The following is a 25,404-nucleotide window of genomic DNA, read 5'->3' as shown; positions in this document are numbered from 1 at the left end:
TTTTAGTCATAATACATGAAAATAAGAAAATATTCAATATATTAATAATATATAATCAATTAAAAGACATAAAAGAACAAATATAAAATACATACAGAGTATGAAGGGGAACTACACAGATTTTCCTCATACAAATGCAAATGCAAGAAAGAAAGGTGTATATAGCCTTTAATAGCTTCTTATAAGGCCTGGTAGCCATTCATCTCACATGTTGAGAACTGTAATCTGGATATGATACTATAGTTATGTCTGGACTTGAGTGTTGCTGGATTGTGCAACAAATTTTCTTGTTTAATTTATTTATTTATTCAATTGTTTTCTTCTTTTCTTTTGTGTTGGGAATTGAAGGTGGGATGGGTTCATCAGTTATGCATAGTGGAGTACTAAATCACATCTGTATCTGTACTTCACAAACGGTAAGTGAAACACTGGCCTGACATGATAACTGTCAGAATCACACTTTTCATTGATATAAGGCAAAAATAATCTGGGTTGGGTGCTTCAATTATTATGCCTGCAGTGTTCAGCATGACTGAACAGTTCTCAGAAACATCTAAATAGCGCATTTGAGTACTGAAATGAAATCAGCCTGCAGACCAACATCAGCCTGACAACTTAAATGGTGCCTTGTCCTGACCTGCCCATGTCTTGGCTGAATTTGTGCAGTGCCATTACCGACTGGAAAGTCTATTTGAGCTGTCAAATAGAGTTGCTCAATCTTTACTGCTGCCATTTCGTGTGCAATCACACTGCAACAGCTTGCTGCCATCCACCTGTGGATGAATCCCCAGTCAGTTAGTGCTGATTTTCTGCATGCTCAGTTGGCAGAAAGATAGAGCCTGATGCCAAAATTAAATCTGCATTTCTATGTATTCTAAAAAAGACAAAACAACAACAAGGTCTCCAGCTAAAATGCAAATTAGAGCAAAATCAGGGAAAAAAAATAAGACATTAAAATCAAATGCTATTTTTTCATTTGTTTTCTATAAAATGTGCATGTCTTGTAAAAAGAAATAATGTGCTTGCATATAATCAGGATATAAGTGACTTTATCCAGGAGTCCATCATATAAAGGGATTATGTAATTAAGAATTGATGTGTGTGACTGTATATAAAGTCTCATATGCATGATTACATGAGAAATAATAGACAAGGACCAATCTCACTGGTTGTTGCTGTGTTTACTCTGAGCTATTTGACAAAATGTATCTTACTGTTGGAATTGCATGGATAAGAAGCATTATAAACACTGAGTCACAGACACTCCTACTGTCACTTCCGTCATGCTCTGCCTGTGGACACGCAATGCAAACAAAACAAGAATCAATATCACTATAACAACTCACATCACAACACCTTTCTGTTCTATAACAATGTGTCTGTTCTCAATAATGTGAAGATGACAAGAACAAAATGGATATTGTTCTGTGTGAGATGAGAGAGAAGACTTTGCTGAGCCAGCCACTAGCACTGAGCTTGGACGGGCTCTAAATTACTGTATGTTGCATGTGTTGCAGCAGAAAATGTGAAAGATGACTTGCTGGACTCCACATTACGGCAGTACAAGGCCTCAAGCACCTCAAGTGTCTTCATTTTCACCTTTAGTCCAATGTGTCATGATGAAGCATCTAAATCCCAGCCATGATGCTGACTATAAATCGCATGTATGTGTCCCATTTTTCAATATGCAACTGCAACTTTTCGTGACTATGTTTTTCCTTAGTGGCAGTCGGTTGAGTTTGAGTCGCAGGGAAGATAATTAAGGGACAATCGTTCTGATTATCACATTCAAGACCTCCTTTCGATCAGTTGGTTCAAGTATACTACAAGTGAATGAATGTGTGGGAAACCCTGATATAATCGGCCCCGACCTTGTCACCAATTTCTTGGTATAGGACTTTAAAGGAATCAACTGGACACCAATGTCGAGGTAAATAAATGTTGAGCAGCTGGTCAGAGTTAAATAGCATTACAGCAAATCCAGACAATCCTCTCTTTAAGGAATTTGACCTTGCTTCCTCTCTGATAACAGTTGCAGAAAATAAGAAGCCATTTATCCCATCTGCAGTAAAATCTTGATACACCGTAACCTGCCTCTTGGTTCCACATACAGTTAAACTCCATTATACTCCAGGAGCCACTTTTTTAAAGAAGAGAATCAACAACGAGGGACAGAAAGTGATTGAGCTTGATTGGAGTGCTACGGTTTGAAATGTGCAGTATCCTCACAGAGGTCAGTCCTCAATAGAGTAACCTCAGAGCGCAACTAAGACCCTTATCTGTCTTTTAGCTGCACAAAACAAATCACTAACCCAGCACAGTACGCTGGCTTTAGGTGCGGCAAACATTATTTAGAAATAGTGTATAAAAAGAAGAAGAATAGAATTTGTCCTGTTCTCGTAATTAAAGTTAAGAATTTGGCTTCCATGAAAGAGTCTCACTTGTGTAATATAATCAATGATTTTAACTCTGAGGTTGTCGTGTTCAGGTCACCTGAGGTTTGGCCAGTAGTGCATGTTAAGTATGAGCCACCTATGTTGGAGCCAAAGGCAAACAGGGATCCAAAAATAGCTTTCCTCCAATATAAGGATGACAAAGAGAAACTTTCCAGTGCAACATCTAGGCACAGTATACATGCCAAGACACACTCACGTGAGAATGGGAGAGAAAAAGGGAGAGAGAGCACACACCTGGCCGTTATGTAAATTGATTAAATCAATATGACAAATGTACTGTAAAGGAGAGAAAAATACAAGGCCTTTTCATCCCCACCGGCATTCATCCTTAACCACTGGTCTTATCACCACTCCCAGTCGTGGGCGAATACCTGATTAATGGCTGCCACGTGTCAGCTGCGTAAATCGTCATGGCACGCTTGGTTGCATATGAATGGATGAATCGACAGGGTGTGAGCTGGATAGCAACACACAGCGAGGAGAGCTCTGCGTTTCCACTTCTCAATCTAAAGAAGCTCTGAAGCACCATCTCAGATGATTCAATGGCCTTTTCACTTTGCAGAATTTCTGTAGAAAAACAAAACGGTTGATTTACAACTAATATAATTTTTTTGTAACAGTTAAAACCTTAAGAAAGATGTTTGAGAATATGTTTATTGTGTGGTTGAACAATGCCCTTCACAAAAATACTAAAGCCCATTTCTCACCCTACAAAAAAAAAAAAACACAGACGCCTGCTAACATCTGGCTTTTGTGTGCAATGGAAAAGGTAACAATTAGCATTCACAACCAGGTCAAATGACTGCAGCAGTCAGAGTAATTTATCAGCTCTTGCTCTGATCAGCAGAGAAATACAACACCCAGGTGAATGCAGTAATTTTAGCCCCTTAACTGCTGAGATTCAGTGACTCACCACCACCACAAAATACTGTCCGTCTGCGCCCAAGCAGCACCTAAAACAGTGTTCCAATTTAGTCGGCACCAAGTTTCAAACAGAGACTAAGAAGTAGCCACTATAACATTTTCACTGGCCTCCATGCTGCTTTCTATTGTGTACTAACCTGTTTTTCCTCCATCCATGACGCCAATCATAACACACCAGTGAAAATACAACCAACAAAAACACACAGAAAGGTATACCCGTCTGCTGCAGAGCCGTGTACACAGCTATGTTTACTGGCAATGACAGGGAGTCTATCACCTATTTTTGCAGGTTTTCCCGTGTTAAAAAAAAAGTGTACACTCACTTCGTGTGGCTGTACTTAAGCACTGTGTTATTTTGAGTTAATGCTCACAATTAAGTGTTAATATGCTGTTTAACAGGTTCATTATTTACCGAGTTAACTGTTAATTTAGTGTTAGCATGCTAGCATGTGCTAATTTGCACCAAATCTCTTTAAACAAATATCTGGATACGTATGCAGAAGGGAAGGTTTCTGGCTTCTGTTTAAAATCTGAACAGTACTGACCAATCACGTTTAATTGGAAGGTAAACAGTGCATGTGGAGAGCAAAGAGGTGGAAAGCATAGGTCAAAATGAAATCTCAGCTATCAATGACAATTTAGCTTTTTTCTTATTTATCTGCATTTGATTTGCACACATCTGTTTACAGAAATCAGATGAAATGGCCAGTGCGTGAAAGAGGAAGTCTTGTCATATCTCCCAAAATATTGTCAGTCATTAGATAGATAATCTATAGGTTTCAAGACTGCTTAGCAATAAACACAAAGTGTTTTAGTGTTCTTCGTTATGAAGGTATTTTACAATAAACTTCAGTAAGATCACTAAAGTAATTACGGTTCATCCTTAGGGAAACATCAATTTCTTTAACAATTTCTTGGCAATTATTCAAAAGATGATGAGTATTTTACTAAAATCCACATATTCCAACCTCTTGGGGGGAGCTATAAGAAAAATCAAGACATCACTAAAATTATTAGGACACAATGTTTGGGAATAATGACTGTTTGCACAAAGCTTCGATGTAATCCATCCAATAGTTGTTGAGATATCGGATGAATTGCATTATGTAAACAAACTGTTACAGCCCTCTTCAGGTTAGAAACAGTGATCATAATGTACTTTTGCTTTGTGTTAGTTAAGGCACCTTTGGGTACAAAGTCGTGCAAACCTTGCTGCTGTGGACTGACTGACTGCATAACAGCCACATGGCCACTCAGTGTGCCCATTATTACTTCAGGCAGGTCATCAGTGTCTGGTTGGTTACTTTTCCACCACATCTGTACATGTGCATTCACTCTGTGATGTAATACTTCCTCCTGATGACACGGGAAACCATTTGATTATCGCATAGCTTCTGTCAAAGCAGAGAGGGCAGGTCCTGCAACATGAGGGGGGATGTCAGGTCACGCAGATGGCTTTTCTTTTTTTTCTTTTTTTTTTTTTAACACGCTTATGTTTAACCCCTTAAAAGGGTTTCCTCTCCCTGGTGAGGCTCCAATCTCATTTTATGTATTCAGGATTTTCACAAAAATGAAACCCTTGACACTACAATTTCCTTTATCTTTAGTTCTACAGTCAGAAATCTTATGAATGCATAAAATGCTGCCTAGTGGCGGTATACAAAACTGTGTGTGAGATAATTTCACAAAACCGTGGAGCTTAAAACAAACAAACAACGCTGCTGTCTGTCCTTAAGAGTAGTTCAGCGTACTTCATATGACATCTGAGGAACTGGGGCACAGTGAAAACACTTTCTCAGAATCTGGGACTTGCGTGTAAAAGATACCACAAATATCTACTACTTAAGACAACAACGACGGTACAAAGACAAATAATTCACAAAGTCTCCATCAGTCCAACCTTAATGCCAGATTATATCAGGATTGCATAAGACATCTGTCATGCAAGGGGCTGAGTCAACTGCACAATATGACTTGTGAATGCCACAGATGGGAAAATTAATCTGTTGACCTAAGAAGTGGAGAGGGAGAGTTTAAGATGTGTTGACACGCTGCAACAGAAATTAAAGGGACTGGGAGTTATTGTCAGTGGTAACTTGTTGGAGAGATAGTTGGGAAATTGTAACTAAAATATGAACTATTATTTAGCTAATTCTGATCAGAATTATGTCACAATTACGGATTTCTATATGGAAGTTGATGGTAAAACCATTATTCATTGCACTATTTAATCATCTTCATTCTCACATCGTTTCAATGATGTGTATAACGTACTTTGCAGTAGTATTATCTTAATTATCATATCCTATATTTCCTCCTGTGCTAGGGGAAATACATGCAAAACAAATCCAATTTTTAGACCACAGAAGAAAGCTATAAGAATAGTAAAAAGAGCTTTACCAAGAAACAACCAACAAATCATTTATAAATCCACAGTCTCAAATTTAGAGATTTGGTAAACTTAGAAAACTGCACAATTATTGTAAAGTAAAAATGAAGATGCCTGGAGTGAGTCAGTATGAAATAAGAGGAACTTGTATGTTTACAAAAAAATTATTATTATTATTCTTTTTTTTTTTATTCATCTAGTTTTTTTTTTCATTTTCATTGTACAAATTTAAAGGGAACAGTACAAAACAGTGATGTAAAAAGAGTGGGCACAATAAGCCAAGGACTACACCTTTTCAGTCAGCAAAAATAACTTTGTAGCTGTGTCACTGCTTCAAAAGAAACGACTTATTATTTTCTTGTGTGTATTTGAGTTGTATAAATTGGAAAACAATAGAAACAAACCAAACTAATTCAACAATCATATTATGTATTGAAAAAAAAGGTATGTAAAACAAAAAGTTTCACACAAGCATAGGTACACATCTCTGGTAACTTATCCACACTAAAATAAAAGAGAAAAATAGACAAATGAGGGGAAAAAAAAAGAAAACAGGGCAGACATAGAATGTTTTACTGTGGGCCTGCAGTTTGGTTTGTTCAACCCTTTTTTATTATCTATTTATTTATTTCAATTAATTGCGTCAGTGTTTTTCATCTTTTTCCATCTTAACTTAAAGACTTCATTTAAGTTCCTCATCCAATATGTTATTCAGTACAGTTTAATTTTGCATTTATCTGTCATACTTGTATTACAATGTGTGCAGCTTTCCTTGCATTTTAATGCCGTTGTTTTTTTGCTAACTACAAGTGTAACTCTACCTGCCTTTGTAAATTGTCACCTTGGGGACAAATGAAGTTTGTATAATGGAGTCTTGTAAATACTGAGCTTGAAAAGGAAACTGCGCAGTGAACAACAGCCCAATGTTCCTCCCACGTGTGACACTGAACTCTGCAGTTAATGCATTAAGGACACAGCACATGAGGAAATAATGGATCACCTGCACTCCGAGTGTAGGCGCCCCCTCTGCAAATGGTCTGCCCTGTAGTTCAGCCTGGAGTCTGACCTCCCTGAAGACAGGGGAAAGAGAAAGTAAAGTATTACACATACACCAGAAAATTCAAATTCAGTCACGATAAAATAGTATAAGTGGTAGTTTTAGTAATTTCCATGATAACAGAAGTAGTAGAAGTGATAGTAAAAGCACTAGCAGAGAACAGCAGTAGCAGGACCATAATAGAATTACATCAGATCCCTTTCATATTTTATTCGGGGGAAAAAAGCTTATGTAGTCTAACAGACGGTTCCGGATTCCACAGCTTAGACTTAACAGGCTGCAGAGGTCATTCACTTCTCAATCCATTAAATTACAAACACACATTTTGTACATCTGAACGTGCTACGTTAGCCAGCTTGGGTTCCATACACTGTTGTTTGTTTCCCTATGGCGCGATGCGCATACGCCTGATGCTGCTCTGTATGCGCCGACCGCAACAGTCCTGCAATCTGTTGACATCCTTGTCTGGATGATCCACAGAATTGAAAACGAAGCAGAGAATCACAATAATATCATTAATATGGTTATGAAAACTACAACAAAAAATTCAATTCATAAGGGATTTGTTTTAATCTGGCTGGGTTTAACGATGGCAGGATTATTTACTGTTACGTAGGAGGCATTAGGTGTCACATGTCCATGGAGTCTAGGATAGGGCTCCACACCAGAGGGAAACCTCTTACATCCTTTTGCCCTCCAACTGACCAGATTACAGTTTACTTTAGTGATGACTAACTGATACTGAATGACCAGGGTTTGAGTCCGTCTAGGCACACGGGGAAACTGAATGCATCAACACAATGTGTTCCTGCAAAACCACAGCAGCCATGTGCAAAAAAGTACAATCAGGTACAAAATGCTCACACTTTCAACTCACGCTTTCAAAAGTAGCATCACTTTGCTGAGATAATGACACTGCTATTTGCACGGGGAGAAGATGAGCAGTTCAGCCTACTACTGTGGAACAAAATGTCCAAAATAAGTGCTGCCATTATATTTGGAGGACGTGTTGCTGTTACATATTGCAAATACAATTTTTTAAAACACAAAAGTCACATCTCACAGTAAAATCTGAAAAGATTATTTTACCAAAAAAAAAATATCGAGGAAACCAACTACCTTGAAAAACAAAGTAAGTCAATTTTACTGTTATGTTATTGTGTTAATTGTTTGTAATTGTAATTGTTTAGTTTACTTAGAATTAAGTTGTGTCTCCTTAATAATCATATTCAATCATATTTATATTTTCTTAAACATGTTAAAAACAGAACTCATAGATCTCCTAACTTCATCAATGGCAAAATCCTCTTGGTCATGATCAAGTTAAATCAGACTATTTACTGAAGTTGCTCACACTAAAGAGAGAACCAGATAATGACGACTGTCATTTTTAAGTTGCAACAACTTCACAAAATGAAGTAAATACAGCTTAATTTCAAGTAATCTTAACGCTTACATATCAAGTAAACATTGATTGAGATATATATATATATATTATTATTATTAATATATATTATTATTATCATTATTATTATTGTTGTTGTTGTTATTATTATATATTATTTTTCAAGGCAATTAATTTTCAAGATTATTAAAGTAAGATCAATTTGTCAGATTTTATGGGTGCTGGAAAGATGGGAAAATGTGTTTGGGTGTCAAGAACATACACGCAGACTATCATACTTTATAGATCATCAACATAAATGTGGTCTTTCATCTGTATAGAGTGTGAAAACCAGATGCCCTCACATGCGAGATTGTCAGACCAGATTCAGGTCAGTCATGCTCAAAGACAAAGCCGACGTCAGTCCCTCAGATCAAATATAATCCGACAATATTGCACTGTAGTTGTTTATTGTTGTAAGCAGTTCCCTGAAAGAAAGTAGTCATCCACAACTGACCTTATCAACCGGCTGCTCTCTTCCTTTGTGAACTGATGATATAACACACGTCATGATCTGTGGTGCACTTATGTAATCATATATCATTTTCTCTCATTACATTAGAATTCAATACTCTCATCACATGCTGGTAAAATGTAAACATCAGATGCAGCATGAGGCCGAAGTAGCAATTTGAGTAAGTGAGATTATGAGGAAGTATGTGTCACTAGTAGACTTCTACATTTCAGAGTGGACTAGGCTACATTGTGCTTTTTACTATTCTACATTTACCTGACAGCTACAGTAGTTATGCAGATTAAAATTTAACTTAACAAGGGCACCCAGTAGCTCACCTGGTGTAGTGGACGCTCCACGTACAAAGGTTGTGTCCTTGCTGCAGTGGCCGCAGGTTCGATTCCAGCCTGAGCCCTTTGCTGCATGTCATCCCCTTTCTCTCCCCCTTTCAGGCTATACCTGTCCTGTAAAAATAAAGGCAAAAAGCCCCCAAAAAGTCTTTAAAAATAAATAAATAACTTAACAATCACGATCACTTGACTTGACCCATTGTTGTAGATTACAGACTGCCCTGCAGTAAACAGTGTTTCTAAAATACTAGCAATAATTTACCTTAATTAATTTGCAAAATGCGGCACTTCTACTTGTAACGGAGTTTTTTTTTCATATATTTCTATTTACAAGTAAATGTCTGGATACTTCCACCCAATACTTTAATAAAAAGGCTTACAATGTAAAATGATTGCAGATTATAATCTAAAATGATTAAAATGTAAAATAACTGAGGATTATAATTTAGAGTATAACGCATTTATTTATTTATTTTCTTTGGTATTGCTGATATTCTGAGTTATCGTTTGGTTGATATAGAAAAGGATAAAATAAGCCTTTGGCTTTAGCCTATTTCTTTTTCAGTTATTGACTGTGAGAACATTTGTTTGAGTTAATCTTTGTTTATCAAGATGTATGTGAATGAAATAAAAAATCTTTATTCATATTCATTTATTTGCCCATGTCAGGGAGCAGTCTGTTGCTTGCAGTTGTTCATAGCGTGATATCATTTGAGCTTAGAGGGGAATTATTGCACAACATGACCCATGTAATTAAATGTATGCTTACAGCTATTGGTATAGCTAGAATGATTACTCAATTGACAGAAAATATTAATGTACAACAATTTGCAAAATCAATTTGTCATTCAAGTTTTTTTATCTAGCTGCTGTAACAAACATTCTTTATTTCCAGCTTCTAAAATATGAGAATTTGCTGCTTCTTCCTATTATATCTTTTTTGAATGAATCTTGGTAGGACATTAAATATCAGTAGTGGAAAGCCACCAAGTTCAATTAAGAGTAGTTAAATTTTAAGGTATTTTCACCAGTGGCAGATCCAGAATGTGGCTTTTGAGTGAGCCTGGAAAAAGCCTGAATGGGCCTGGGTTTTTGTAAGCTTAGATATGATTTAAAATGATACAAGATGAAAAAAATGGAGGACCAATCATACATTTTGGTATGCCAAGTACTATAGTATCATACTATATTCCAGGCATATCAATGAGCCGGTGGCTGTTTCCACTATCACAGAGCTTTTCATTGTGTTTTCTAAAAGTTTCATCTGTATGAACATGATTCTGACATAAATGTTGAGAGTTTGAAATAAAGACTTTAAAAAAAAAAGGTTTCTGCTTGGCTGACAAGACAAACAATGACAGCAGATGAAAATAGTAGATCAGTGTGGAGCTATGAGGAAACAAACAGAAACACCATATTTCCATCATGTTTTTACATCACTGTTTGAGGTTTGACAGGTGCTTGTTTATCTTATTGCTCCCTCTTCTTCTGCAGTGGAATCATGGCAGCTGACCGGAAAAGAAGCGCCGCCTGCTGCTTATCTCTCAACCTGCTGTCTGACAGATTGACAGCTTTCCCACCCTGTCAGCATCATGAAATTCTACTGTGACTTGACTGAGTTTTCTTAAATCAAATAGGGTGGGCAACTGTCAATCTGGGTGGACCTGTAGATCCATCCCTGACTTGCAATGTACTTGAGTATTCATATTTCTACTTAAAAACCTTGGGTTGGGTCCCATTGTACTTAAGATGTTCATCTTGTTTATTTATGAAAGACATTCTGAAAAATCTGAGAAGTAACAGCTACCTATGTTTGTCAGATAAACATAATGCAGTAAAATGATCATATTTCCCACTGAAATGAAGTTGAATAAAAGTATAGTGTAGCATGAATTTAAGTACAAGTACCTCAAAACTGTGCTTAAACACAGTGCTTGTTAATTTACTTTGATAAACACTAATGATTTGCTGGATTTTGCAGTTTATATTGATACATTTATCCTTTTGCACTGTATTTCAGTGAATGTAGGTACACTGGGCCAAAACTAAAGCAGTCTAAGACAACAGTCCTGTAATAAATCAAACTGTCATGAAAGTCAGTATATTCAGTATTTGTTAAAGTTGTATTATAGAGGTGTTTATTGGATGCATGTTATTGTATGTAAACTTGATATCTTCCATTTTCAATTTGTATGGTCCGTCCCTATCAAATTAAATAACTAACTAACTAAATAAATAAATAAACTGATTTAAAAAACCACAGAATCATTTTAGAGGTTGCAGTTTTTGGCGCTGTTGAATAGTACTGCATTATAAAGAGCTTGTCATCTAACCTGCACTCACTTATATAAATAAATAGTTTGGAGACCATAACAGAAACCCCTGTCAGTATATATTGCAATTAAGTTCAAACTACATCTTATGTACAGTTCAATCAATGGGCAGTAACTAGTTACAGAGTTATGGAATTAAAATCACACAATCAAATCACAAAAAAATGCTGTAATCAGTTGCAGTAAATGAGAAAAAGACATGGAATGAAATTACAGTTACTTTACAAAATTTTTGTTATTACAACATCCAAATATATAATTGTCAGTAAAAAGCTCATATGTAAGACTATAACATTAATTCTGTAGCTTTACATCTTTTCACAGTGCAGGAATGCCATCTTTTTGGCATGTTTCTGATATACAAAATTGAGTGTTACACTTTTGCACTTATTTTTTTTAGGTCTTTTTGCCTTCATTGTCTGTTTTACAACTTTTATTGGAAAAGTAATAGAAAAGTAATCAAATCAAATGAGGTAAATAAGTGTCACATTACAGGATAACCTACATCTCATAAGTAATTTCCCAACCTTGAGTAACCTTCATGAAGTTAAGGATTTATTGCAGGACTGCAGTGATGAAAAGTAAAAGTTCATTTACTCAAGTATTGTTTTTAAGAAGATATGGTATTAAATGTGGCTACTGTTGCAGCCAGTTCCAGCATTATATAACATTGTGTATGTTACTGCGTAAATAATTATTTTTTACAAAATCAAATGTGGTAATACACAATAATGTAACAATGGCAAAGCTAATTTGCATAGTGTGTTTTAACCTTTAGTAGATTTTCTTGATAACTGTTGTAAGCTACTTGCACTGAAGAGTGACAAGGTATTTTTAAATTGCGGTATTACAGGCGAAAAATCTCGTACTAGCATTACTTATGGCAACTCTTGGACTTAACTAGGTTTAGTATGTATACTAGTATGTATAATGTAATGTATAAACGCGGTGTTGATATTACTCTGTTGACACAGCGCTGCTGTTTTGCTAGCTAACCAGCTAGCTTACTACCTGCTAATGTTAGCTTCTTCTACCTTCGCTGCTTAAATAAACAGCATTTTCGCTATAAAGCTCACCTGTGAACATGCGACTCCAGGCAGAATATCGGTCAATGTGTGCTCCACAGCCGCTCTTCGTATCAATTTTTTGGTAACTGTCCTCCCAGCACTTGGCCGTGTTAGCTCCTACCGACCACAAACTTGAAGTTGGGAAAAGTAATCCTGCTGTTGACTTCCGCTTTGACTTCCGGCGTCGTTCCATAAAGTTGTTTTGAGATCAGCGCTTCACCAATTTAGGGATTGGACATTATTATTTCACTTGTTGGCTGTGTTCAGTCCAGTTAGTGGATGATTTCATGAGTCTGCAGACCTCCTGGTTTTGGCAGAGTAATTATTGTTTGGTAGTTAACTTTTGCAAAATGATCATATTATGCAGTTGGTTTAGAAAGTGGTGTTAAAATGTGAAAAGTCACACTCTTTTTTTTTCTAGAGATGAGATTGCTCCAAAACATTTTGTGATATCAAAATCTGTAGCTTATACTAATTATCTGTCTCTCTTTAAATAAGTGGCAGATTAATCAGTGATGAAAATAATTATTAGCAGCTCTTTTTTATTCCCAAACATCTAAATTGTGACAACCAAGGAGCAATAAAGACAAACAAACATGCAATGTATTAGGGGAGAGAAACATTATCATAAAATCCACATCAAGGTTTTACAAGACTCATGTGCCAGTAAAAGCCCTGGAAACATATTTTCTCACTCAGCTCCTTACTGTAAGTTCAAGGGCTGCAGTTATTCATTATTTTTCTTGTACACTCATGTGTTTGATTATTTTGTCAGTTGATTGATTGCTCTGTAAAATATGAGGAAATTGGCAGACAAGCAAAATCAGCAAATTTTCTTATCTAAGAATTTGGAATTATCCCATTATTTTTAACTCTTTTTTTGACCGAAAATTAACTTAAACAATTAATTTACAAACAAAATAGGTGCATTTTCTATCACCTAAATAAAGCCAAAGTTTGTTACAGTTTTGCCTATTTCATGTAAGAGATTTCTGTACTTCCTTTTCACTGTCAATCAAGTCTGATCAAATCACATCATCACGGTTTCAGTGAAGCATATTAACTGAGTTTTTGGCTTTCTAAATAAATAATACTTTTTCTATACATTGACTGTTATTAGATCAATCATGAAAATGCAGTGTTGTAGAGCAGTGCCATCACTAGGGGGCAGCCAGGGGATCCATAGCCCCCCCTGGCGAAAATAATTAGAGGCCGTTATTAGTCTTTAGGAGGCTGGGAGTTTTTAAGCTACCTTATAAAACTAGACAACTTAAGGCATGCGTTTCTAACAACAATGCCGACACAAGTTGTTGGCGGGGGGGGGCTAAATAAAGCTCCAAATTTAGGTTAGATTTTGGCAAGGGAACAACTGACATGGCCATTTTCAAAGGGATCCCTTGAACTCTCATCTCAGGATATCTGAATGAAAATGGGTTGAGTATTCATGAGTCTCTGCTAAACTTGAAAGGACTTGTTCTCAGTGAATGTTTTGTTCCTTAGAATCAATGAACTCTTTCAAATTAAAGCTGCATATTTATCTTTTTTTTAAAGTACAACCAGCCTGTTATAAGGAAAAAGTATCACCTAACACATTTATACAGATACATCACTCATTTTAAGACTGTTGTGGAACCCTAAATGTTAACTGTGCTGGTATAAGTCCATACACATCAGACAATCAAAACTGCCTTCTTCAACATGGGAAGAAGGCAATGAGCAACAAAGGAAGAAATAACCCCAAAATAAAGAAATAATTACAAAAGTTCAAGAAATTACCTTAGAATTAGATGAAAGTCTAACCAAAAATTAATCAATAAAATAACCTAGGAAAAGCACTGAAAAATATATAACAATTCAGTAACATAATTTTAAATATGTAGTATGATCATTATAAATATAGTTTTTCACTAGCATTTTTCTTTTTTCCCTAGACATTTTTCCCTAGCTTTCAAAAAAAGAATTTATGAGCTCAAAACTAGTTTGTTACATCCCCTGTGAACTTGCTGTTGTTTGACATAAAAGCCTGTGGATCAGTTCAGGACTGATTCAGACTTACTGTGTACGAGGTCTTGACCTTCAGAGGATCAGAAGGTGGATGTCAGTTTTCCTTTTGCCCCTACACATTGTAGGCTGGCATTTCTGGGAAAGTATTAATCCTGTCTCATTCAGACAGATTAACGTTAGAGTGGAAGAGTTGGTCTGGTTAAGGGATATTCTATGTCGTCCTTGATGTAGTTATAAGATAATCTGCCGATCGAGACCCCCCTAGAGACCCCCTGCTGCATGTGTGTGGGATCAAAGCCGTGAGTCAGTCAGAGGGAGGGATTCAGATGAGAGGCTAAAGATATGAAGCTTCTCGTGGGGTGGTTTATTCATCCACAGCTAAGCGTGTCATATGTTAGATATCATAAGAAATGTAGCCCAAGACAAGGATGTCTGCATGAAGCGCGTACATTTATCGTGTTTACCCACAGTAACAAATGAATCCTTGTCAAAAACTTGAGAGAAGAAGTCTAAATCACACTTGTGCCTGAAAACGATTATTGGCGAGGCCACAAATTGAACTTTTTATGATAAATTTAATGACATCCCCCACTTACTGTATCTGATCTAATACGCCTCTCCCTGCAGTTAATCAGCAGTTTACGCAGCAATTATCTCTAAGTTGTGAAGTTCAATTGGATTGAGGCAAACCTGTGGTGCTCTGTGCCTTTCTAATCATGTTAGTCCCCTATTGTGTGCGTACTTTACATTGTGCAGATGTTGGGGGAATTTTAATCTTGTTGTTTATTTTGTTGTGTATAGGAACACACAGGAAAAGATCCTACTGATAAATTAATCAGGGCTGTAAAATGTTTGAAAAATCAATTAGCTTCATTCTACTGCATATTCCCATTGAGATATACATACAGGTTTTGTCTAATTATCAAATAACTCTACGGATCTTCACAATATTATGGTCTCGAAAGGGAGTTAAAGGAATACTTCAACCCCAGATGACCTTTTGTATATCATTTGCTCACTCCTTGTTATGTTCAAATCATGAAGAAAACTTTCTCTCATTACTCCAGTGTGAACAAAGGATGAGCATAGAGAATTATTGTTAAATCAAAGTCATTGGGGTCCACATCAAATAACAGCAAAACTATATCAAAACATCAGTTTGCAAACTCTGAAAACTTGTTCAGTATAATCCAAGAATCATTTATCCAGTCGTATGCTCAGTATTTCCCAAACAGGCAGCTCTATGAAGAAGATGATGAACACCATCTGCTGACAGTTCATCAATAAAAGGGTGTGTGAGTTGTGAAGAGCTGGGAGATGGCAAGGTGGCTAATACACCGATATTCATATTTCATTTTATCTAGTGACACCCTCATGCTGCTCAATTTATCTCTCATTTCTTCGTGTTTGTCCCCCTATTTCTGGGAACGCTCTCGAAATGCTTTTGCTGATAATCAGAATTCAGCTTTTGCTAATACAGGAGATAGAAAGGCTTTTTGCCAAGGGAGAAACAAAATATATATGAGTGTGTGTGTGTGTGTGTGAGAAAGAAAGAGAGTGCGAGTAACAAGATAACAAGAAGCCTCGAACCTCTACCGCAGGGTCAGCGGAGACGTCCAGCAGTCATATCTGAGGTTAAATGCTATGTGAAGGCAAGGTGCTCGGGAAAGGTTAAAGTGACTCACAGCACATCTGGGTACCACACGCAAGAAACAAGACAGAATAAGAAAAAAAATATCCAGCTCGGCAGAGGAAATGTCTCTTGTCTTCAGTGTGATCCCTGTGGAAGCAGAGACAAACTGCTGCATGCAGCCTGCTCAGAATAACGGTCCACGCGACCCTGCAAGGATCAACTGTCTAATCAACTGAAAGTGAATCGATAACAGGTTTAATAATTACCTAGCACTTGCTGATTACTGGATATTTTCTTGAATGTGAGGAAGATTTGCAGCTTTTACCTGTTTCATATCATCAGTGTATGTCAGTTGCATTATTGTGCATATCCATACACGACTGTAATGTGAATATTAGAAATCGGTTCCCTGAGATAAGCAGTGACACTGATTCACCAGTCAGATGAAGATGCACATAATAACAGAGTCAAACCCCAAAGGTGGAGAACAAGAGTTGGCATTTCTGTTTGTTTCACATATTAAAGGTGCAGATTCTAATCTAATACACTTTTTGTCAAATTTCAGCAAAGATCTCCTCATTGTCCACAAGCTGTCAACATGCTAATATAATGAAATATAATAGAACTGTCGATATTACCAGGAGGAATGTATTTGTTTAAGTGTTGAGGTCAAATATCAAAAGTCTTTCCCCAAAATCGCCTTCACTGAAAATTTAAAGGTTTTAATCAGTCCACAAAAATTTATGTTTTCTTGTCTTTGGTGGGGCAGCACCCATTCCCCAGGATAACTGTTGGCGTTGTGTGTTTCTGTAAACTATAGATATGTTACTTTTGTACATTATTATGCATTGTAGTGGATATATTTATGTTTCTTTATGTTTCAACAATACTGTGGTTAATGTGTGGTTATGTTTAGGCACAAAACCACCTGGTTACAGTTAGGGATGGATGAATTAAAATGCCCACAACAAATGCAGTGCAAATAAACCATTCATCATCCCCTCCATCTTCCCATGGCAAAGTCAGCTCATACACATATAATCAGAACTATACCACTTCAGAAACCTTGAACTGTTACATTTGAAACATGCAAAAGTAACGTACCTGTGGTTTGCATTTTCTTCTGGTGACTGAGCTGGGAGCGGAAGCTGCAGTCTGACATTTAAGTAAAACGCTTTTAGTACATCATCATTTCTTTGGCGAGTATGTTTCCATTGCACTCTGTCACATTCTGCTTTTATCAATACACCAATGTTTCCACATCAGGATTTTGCAATATATTTCATTTTAACAGCTTTCAGCTTCTTTTATATGCAAATCAAAAAATGTGCATAAAACAGGTGGATGAAAAAACACTTACTGAAAAGATCACTTTAGGCTCCAAGATAGAGATAAACACTAACACTGAGTTACCATCCCACACTGAAACTGGCCCCCTGTGAAGCACAGACAGAGACCTCACAGAGCTAATCTCAATCGACTTTTCTGTTGCTGTACAGACTTCAATATTGAGCTCAGCTCATAGAGGCAGCGCTCCTGCTGTGCCCTCTTTGAAGAAGATGGGTAATGAGATGACTCCATTTCCACTGCAATGCATAATAACCTCTGACCTTTTGCTGTCGACTTCAGTGTTTGTAAATAAACAAAGCTTGATCTAAATCAAGTCGAGTATACCTTTACAGAAGACTGTGAAATTCATGTTTAAAAGAAGTATGTAATGAGTACTCTACCTATGGTCTACATCATATCTCAGCATAATATTTATTGATATTACAGTTTGTGGATACAATATCAAAGTGGAATATAATGTGTGTGTGTGTGTGTGTGTGTGTGTGTGCGCGCGCGCAGAGACAAAACAGCAGAGAAAGGCTGGTCTTGCATTCTAATCAGAGTCCACTGTTTTGGCTCCCAGGAAGCTCTCGCCCAACAGGCCAGGACATCGTGCATCTCTTGCACAGATGAACAACACAAACACACACTGACCAAGCGAAATGAATCAGACTCAGGACAGTGGGGAGATATCGGATGTGAAAGGCGGAGTGTGACCGTGGGACAAACCAGAAAATAAGGTGACCCCTCTAAATACAGTCCACAATCAATCTGTGGACTGCTGTCGAAATGAAAAGCTGCATAAATATGGAGAATTTCAGAGCAGACCCCGTCAGGTATCACCTTGTGGATTACCACAGTTGTTTCTCTTTGTGGGTGTGACCTTTACGTGGGCATCTGAGGACGGTCGCTCGGTTCTTTAATGTTACAAAATGTCTTGGGGTGATTGCTTGAAATGAAATGCGATGAAGGGAAAGAAGTTAAGCTGACATTGATTTGACTGGCCTGATGAAATTCGATCATGGGGGACAAACAGGACACAAACTGAAGGGGCTGCCTTTTGGTAAACTGACAAGTGTTGCTGTGCATGCAGTGATGAATTGCATGGAAAATGAGAAAAAAGAGGAGCATTTGGGCAGTTTGGGCCTACTTCAACCACAAAATTGTTGTTTGTATATAAATGACTCACTTCGTGTTACATCAAATTCATGGAGAAAACATGTCGCATGTCTCTTGTGAATGAAGAATGCAAAAAACAGGAAATTCTTGATCAACTCGTGCAGTACAATCCACATCTCATTTATAGTCCAGGCTTACAGTCCAATGCTCAGTACTTTTCAAATGGACAGTACCATATGATTTTTGGTGATTTAAAGGGATAGTTCATATTCACCAAAGTCATACAAAAACACAAACTAACTGATCGAGGCAGTGGTAGACCAGCTCCCACTTTCAGAGACGTAAAATTACTAATAAAAAAAACAAGAACAACCAGCATATGCAGTTTTAGGGTTGCAGTGCTACACAAATTTTTAAATATTATACTTTATTCTTGCAATATGTTTTTATATATTTATTGTGCTCTAAGCCAACATTTAGTTTACATTTTGCAAAATAATAACTGAATATGCGGTAATTTATCTTATGTGTGAACCCTGAACCAATGACCAAAGAGAAATCTGGACACAGTGGCTGGACCAGTTGTCTTAGAGCACGGCACAGAGATGCCACCGAACTCATTAAAGTCCTTGGTGTGGGGTAAGCAGAGTAGCTCATTAAGCCTTTGATAAATGGTAAACTGTTGTCATATAAATCATCAGTTATTTGTTCTACAGATTCATTAGAAACGATGTCCATTATTTCTCAGCAGAACTCCCCACAGTGCATTTTTTATTCCAATGTGACTCTACAGCTCTTCTCTATCATACCGTCCTTGGTATAATTTAACATACATGTTTGTTGACCCCGGTGCTGCAGGTTAAATAAAATGCTTTGATGTGCAATCCTAAATAATTGAATCTGCAGTGTCGGATAACATCATTCTAAAGGACAAGCAAATTTAGTTGTAAGTCATTTTAGTGGTCATACCAAGGTTAAAGCACATGTTCTTTAAACGTGATGGCGAAATTAAAACATCACACAACTGCCACACAAATGTTATCACACAGGGACCTCGAAATGTGTCTGACAGACTATATTTCAGCACAGAAACATGAAACTAACACGCATTATGGCTCCTTCTCTGGTAACGTAAGGGTGGAAATAAAACAGGTCTGGAAACAGTCAAAATGTGATGTCCAAGTAATGGAAGAGTGATTGGGACGTGAGGTCTAAAAGGAGAGTATGAGGGGTTATTTTCTCGCCCAATGAGTGAAAAAATAAAATAAAATTCTGAGTCCTAAGAATTTTTTTTGAAACATATTCCTAAAGCTTACCCTGCAAAGTCTAACCCACAGAATAGCGCCAGGGTTTCAATAAAACTAAAATCTGCAACAAAATCTGTAAAAATGTTAATGCATATTTTGAGTTTCTGAATTAGAGAACCATTTTTGTATGCTCTTGGTTTTTCTCAATTGCATCGACACACTTTAATGAATTGAATTAATGTATCAACTAATAGCATGGGCATATAGTACAAATTAAGTTTAAGTTTAAGTTCATACCAATAGCTGGAGATGGGTGGGGGGTTGTATTACTGTTTTCCATTGTGTAACAATTGATTTTTCTTTTAAAATTTAGATACATCTTGGTAATAATTTGTGAATGTTGGCCAGCATTTTTTCAGTTTTGGCCTGACTGTGAACTGTCCTTGTCAAGGAAAAACTGTCGTCGTTTTTTATCCTGTTCACGTGTGCGGCCCCTAATCCGCCACAAAATGTTCATAGATGAGTTGCATTTTGCTCGGTGTGTTTTGCTATTTTTGCCATAGCTGCAGTAGCTGGCTTATAAAAATAGCTAAAACCCAAAACTAAGTTTAGAGTTGACCTCTTAACCCATCCCGTACTAATCCTGATTAATCTACCACTGGATGGAGTGGCTCCAGTGACCCCTCACTAACCCTTAACCCTTGGACTTTAAGTAAGTTAAAGAAAACCAATAAAATGTGTTCAATGAAATTTAGGGAGAAAGAATAAAGGCAGGGAGTGTGTTGTTGTGGCAGTGAGTAGAAATGCTTTATACTGTTTAAATTATGGAAAGGTTTTTACTTTTTTCCTTCTTACATGGACAGGTAGCAGCTTCAGGAGCCTATTACAGACATGTCTCATGTGTTGGGTTGTTTCTTTTAATGGTAATTTAAAAACCGGGGATTTTAGAGACTTTACATATTAATGATAATAATATTTTCCACAAATATAATGCCTTCACTCAAGCACATTTGTCAACCTTGAGTTACTGCTGGATCAGTGAGGGTCAAGCTTAAGCCTGTAACCCTATTTTAGTCTTATTTCAAAGGAGATAACCTCGCTAATCCCTACTGTATACGTGGAGGCGTCTATGAGAGGGCAACTAGGCAACAATGTATGACGGGAGTGACAGATGAAGGGATGCTGGGATGAGGGACTTCTTGTTTTAATGATGTTGACAGGTGCACCCTGGGAGTTAAGACCTACTAATGCATTCATAACAACCTGTTTGGAGACCACAGTTCCCTGGAAAGAACCTGAACAGGCCATGGACTGCGTGGTGGTGCAAGAAACAAACATGACTGTACTGCAGTTAATGAGTAAAAGTTTTAGTTTCTGTTGAGCGCACAGCTGGCTGCTTTAATTTTCTTGAATAAAATAAATATAAAGGTAGCAAACACATGAAAATGACTGGTGGAAATGATTACAAATTACTTTGACAACTATGTCCTGATTCAAGGTCATGACCTGCAACTAGATATCAGCTTGTTGTGGTTTAAACCAATAAAATAAAGTGAGTTATGGACTTCACTCACCCTGTTCGGCTCTTCTCTCTTCCCCTCGGTTTAACTTGGAAAACTTGTGTTGGTCCTGGATTTTGGTGCCCTGAGCGAGGTATCATTTTAGAGCTCTCTCCCAACCTCGCAACCCCCTCTGTTGCAAAGCAATGCAAGGCAAACTCATTTATATGGCATATTTCATACCCACATGCCACCCAAAGTGCTTTACAGGTTAATAAAGTCAAAGCCCAATCACAAAGCATGTCCCAAATGGCTGTGCAAATAGTAATTTCAATTCACTTTCAATCTGATCTATAAAGTCCAATATCACAAATCATAATCAGCCTCAGCCAACTCACAAATGCCATAAACTGTCGGTACGTCAGCGGTCAAAGACGTACGATTTGTTTCAAAACTGGGAGGAACACATATGCCATTACCTTACACATAATTTACGGCATTCTGGTGAGATTTTGTGCACCAATTTGTGTTTTTAAATAGTCCTAACATTTTTTGGAAGCTCCAGTTTTTATTGTAGTATTGATTACTAAAGAAAAAGTATTAACATTGGTACATCCTGGTCCAGAGATTAAGGATATGTTTTTTGTCTCCATTAAAAAAAATAAATAAAAAATCCTGTTTTGTTTTGGTACTTACCTTTGTCTCTCATTTCACAATCCTCGTCATTATGCCAGCTCATGCTACTTCACTCCCTGCCCTCTTGATAATGTCCACCTGTCCCTCATTACCTGCCTCCCTTGTCTATTTAGTCTGTGTGATTCCCTTTGTTGGTGCTATTTCAACTTCACTGTTCCTCATCAGCCTTAGGCCGACATTTCAGGGTGGGACACAAGAGGCATGTCTGCCTCAATATTTACAACATTATAGTTTGTCTCCTCCAATAAAACATGAAAGTAGCCAAAAACTTTGTCTTGACAAAACTTTGAGGTAGAAAAGGCACAAACTGGTGCATAAAAATTCATGGCAGAGCACCCCCAGCCATATGTGTGTCCCCTAATGTTAAATTTTTGGGTTGCCTTTGCCTATACTTTTGGACTGATACCTGCAAACTCTACGCACTTAAAGTAAAGACTGTAACTTTAATACCTCGTCTGTAAGCCATGCCTTTGAGTCTAATCTCTGTTGTTTGCCACTGTAAGATAAAAGTAATAGTTATGAGGCTATTATATGAAGTTGCAAGGAAGTTTTTCCACAATGGGTGACATTATGGGAGATATAATAAATCTTGATTCTGGCAAAACTGAAAGTGAAGAACAGCATGAACTACTTACTCATGCACACTAAGAGGTCATTCAGCACAGGTAGGGCTGAGCGTTCAGAAAATCACATCAGTTTACTGTAACGCAGCTTTTAAAATCAGGAAAAGACAACACTTCGTCTAATGTCACAGTATCCATATAACGTGGATGTATTGCCCAGCCTTGGGTACAGGGATGAGTACAGTCATATAGTCAAACTGTGTGCACATAAAGTAGGCCTACAGTTTTAATTACAGTACCGTCCTCAGTGTTCACAAAAAATGAAGGATAGATGCAGAAATAACAAGAGGGGGGAACTATGAGGAGAATGTTACATAACAGTAGGTATTTGGTAGACATTAAAAAATCATGTCTCAAAAACAAAAACAGACTCTGGGTCAGGTTGTTATTTTTGTCATAGGGGGTAATAATGTTGGCTGTAGTTCCATTACCAGTGTTTAAGCATGCTAATCAGGCCATTCATTCATCCCATTAAGCCGAGCTATCTCTATAATTAAACACAAGTTGAACAGTTTTACCCGCTGAATGGAAGATGAATGGATGTGCTTTGTTCCTTGTAGAGCCCCATCATTCGCAGAACAGTAACACAGATTTAGAAAGGTCTTTTTTTTCCAGAGCTTTCAATCACATCCCATCAGAGCCATGAGATAATCTTTCAACAGAGAAGCATTCATTAAGAAGTACAAAATGTAAGTTTCATGCTTCAGTCAGTGATGACAAATAAGGAAACTATATTGATGAAGATTATAAAATGATATTGAAAGTTATGTTTGTTTTCTAAGCTAGTAAATTGATTGTTTTTGTCAATGGAGCCTGGCTTTGAAGAGAGCATAGATTGATTTAATAAACTTTGCCCATCGGAAAGGATCGGTGTTTGGGAAGTACTGAGTATACGAGTGGATAAATGAGACTTAGGTAATACTGCATGAGCTGTGTGAGAATTTGTAAATTGATGTTTAAATATAGTTTTGCTGTTGTTAAACATGGACCCCTATGACTTCAATCATCAAGAATTCTCCCTGTTTTTGTATTCTTTGCTTGTGTTATCTTGAATTTGAGGAGAAAATGTGAAAAATTCAAGATAACACGAGGTGAGCAACTGATATACAAATGATCATTTGGGTTTGGAGGTATTCATTTAAGATTATTTGTCAAACCATATGGAATTATTATCAGCTGGGCAAATGAAGCACGTAGACCAAAAAATGCACCAAATAATTGCTTCTTTTCAGCCTAGAAACAGCACATAGAACAATATATGTTTTTATATAAATCATCAGTATCTATTAATGTTACATGACTGTGAATGTGATGGCTCTGGAATCAATACTCCTGTAGCGATGGCTTTGTTAAACAAACTTTGGTTGCATCCTAAGTCATATGAACACATGCTAAAAAATTAATTTCCCTCTGAATACAGTTACTCAGGTTTAATGAAGCATAAATGTCTAATTGAGGGCAGTGTGTCTAATAACGGAGCTGCAGATCAGCTGAAGCGTGTGTCACCCTGCTGTAACCCTCGTGAGCCCGGCTTTCAAAAGGTAACCGCAAACCACCTCTGCAATTTGAGCCGCGCTCAGTTTTAAACTGGGAGGGAAGAGGCGAACAGAACTCAGAGTTCATTTGGAGATTTAATTTAATTTAATTAACAAATGATAAAATTTGCTGGCAATTATTTGTCAATGTACAGTGTTGAACACTGGGGCGGCAAGTAATTTTTTAATTTATTTTTTTGCGATTAATTTTAAAATTATTTGCTCAAATGATTAATCAGTCCTTTGAAATGTCAGATGTAGTAAAAAAATGATCATTATATTTTACCAGAGTCAAAGGTGACATCTGAAAATGTTTTGTTTTGTCCAACTAACAGCAGAAAACTCAAATATATTCAGTTTACTAACTAACACGACAAAGAAAATCAGCAAATTCAGATATTTGAGAGGTTAGAACCAGCAAATGTTTGACATTTGGGGTTAAAAAATGGCTAAGACAATTCTCAAGATAGTTGCAGATTAATTTTCTGTCATATGAATAATCAGATAATTGACTTATTGTTGTAGTTCTATTGAACATGCAATAAAAAAAACAAAACACTGCGGCTTTAATAAGAGCAAGGTTCTGCTTTTTTTATGTATAAAAACAACATTAGCATTCAGTAACTGCTCTCATCTATGAATACACAGTCATGCAGAGAAATCTCTTTTGTATGATGACTTTAGGACTGATAACTGGATTTGTGGGTAATGAATGGAAATCCCTGGTGGCCACATGGAGCGATTTTTCACCTCAGCTGTAACTGCTGACAGACACTATTTCTGAATACTCTACGACCCTCTCCATCACCGCTGCATCTCTCAGAGCATTTCTCCTCTTTCTCCCTCCATTAAATTGTAAATGAGTAAAAGCGCCTGTCTGCATCACACGAGGTGAGACCAGGTCACTGTTTTGAATTAAGTTGCAAGTCTTTGCAGTCAAATCACCAGTCAAGACTGACAAGTCCCAGGTCTTAAATTTAAGTTTATAAAAATCACGAGCGCTTTTTAAATTTTGTATTTATTTGTCAAAACAAGTCATCATTAGCTCATAGCATAGGCTGTATAAGAAAAATGGATGACACGACAGCTCCTAAAAAGTGTAGCCAAATCACCCCGATCACCCCCCTGGCGACCGGCTGCAGTACAGGTCATAGTCTCCGCCCCCCCTTCATGTTCGTGGGTGAGACATGGGCCAAACTAAAAACCGTCATGTATGTCAAATACATTTGTTTTTCCAAATATGGT

At 37.1% G+C, this 25,404-nt stretch overlaps 1 protein-coding gene across 3 annotated transcripts in view; it reads right to left on the bottom strand.

The window, feature by feature from the left end:
• Positions 1-9,128, bottom strand: part of ccbe1 (collagen and calcium binding EGF domains 1) — a 70,227-nt gene extending 61,099 nt beyond the window's left edge. For 2 of the 3 annotated variants that reach the window (XM_042509325.1, XM_042509326.1), the window contains exon 1: positions 2,828-3,000. In XM_042509325.1, coding sequence (XP_042365259.1) covers positions 2,828-2,985 — 158 coding nt within the window. In that variant the 5' untranslated portion in view covers positions 2,986-3,000. Of the gene's footprint in view, positions 1-2,827; positions 3,001-6,769; positions 6,840-9,062 lie in introns of those variants that run through there. The other variant, XM_042509328.1, reaches the window with a different exon arrangement.
• Between the last annotated feature and the right edge of the window lie 16,276 nt (positions 9,129-25,404).

This window comes from Plectropomus leopardus, chromosome 20 (genome assembly GCF_008729295.1).
Source record: "Plectropomus leopardus isolate mb chromosome 20, YSFRI_Pleo_2.0, whole genome shotgun sequence".
Classification (NCBI taxonomy): Eukaryota; Metazoa; Chordata; class Actinopteri; order Perciformes; family Serranidae; genus Plectropomus; species Plectropomus leopardus.
The sequence above is the reverse complement of the archived record's forward strand: the minus strand, read 5'-3'. Positions and strand labels throughout refer to the sequence as shown.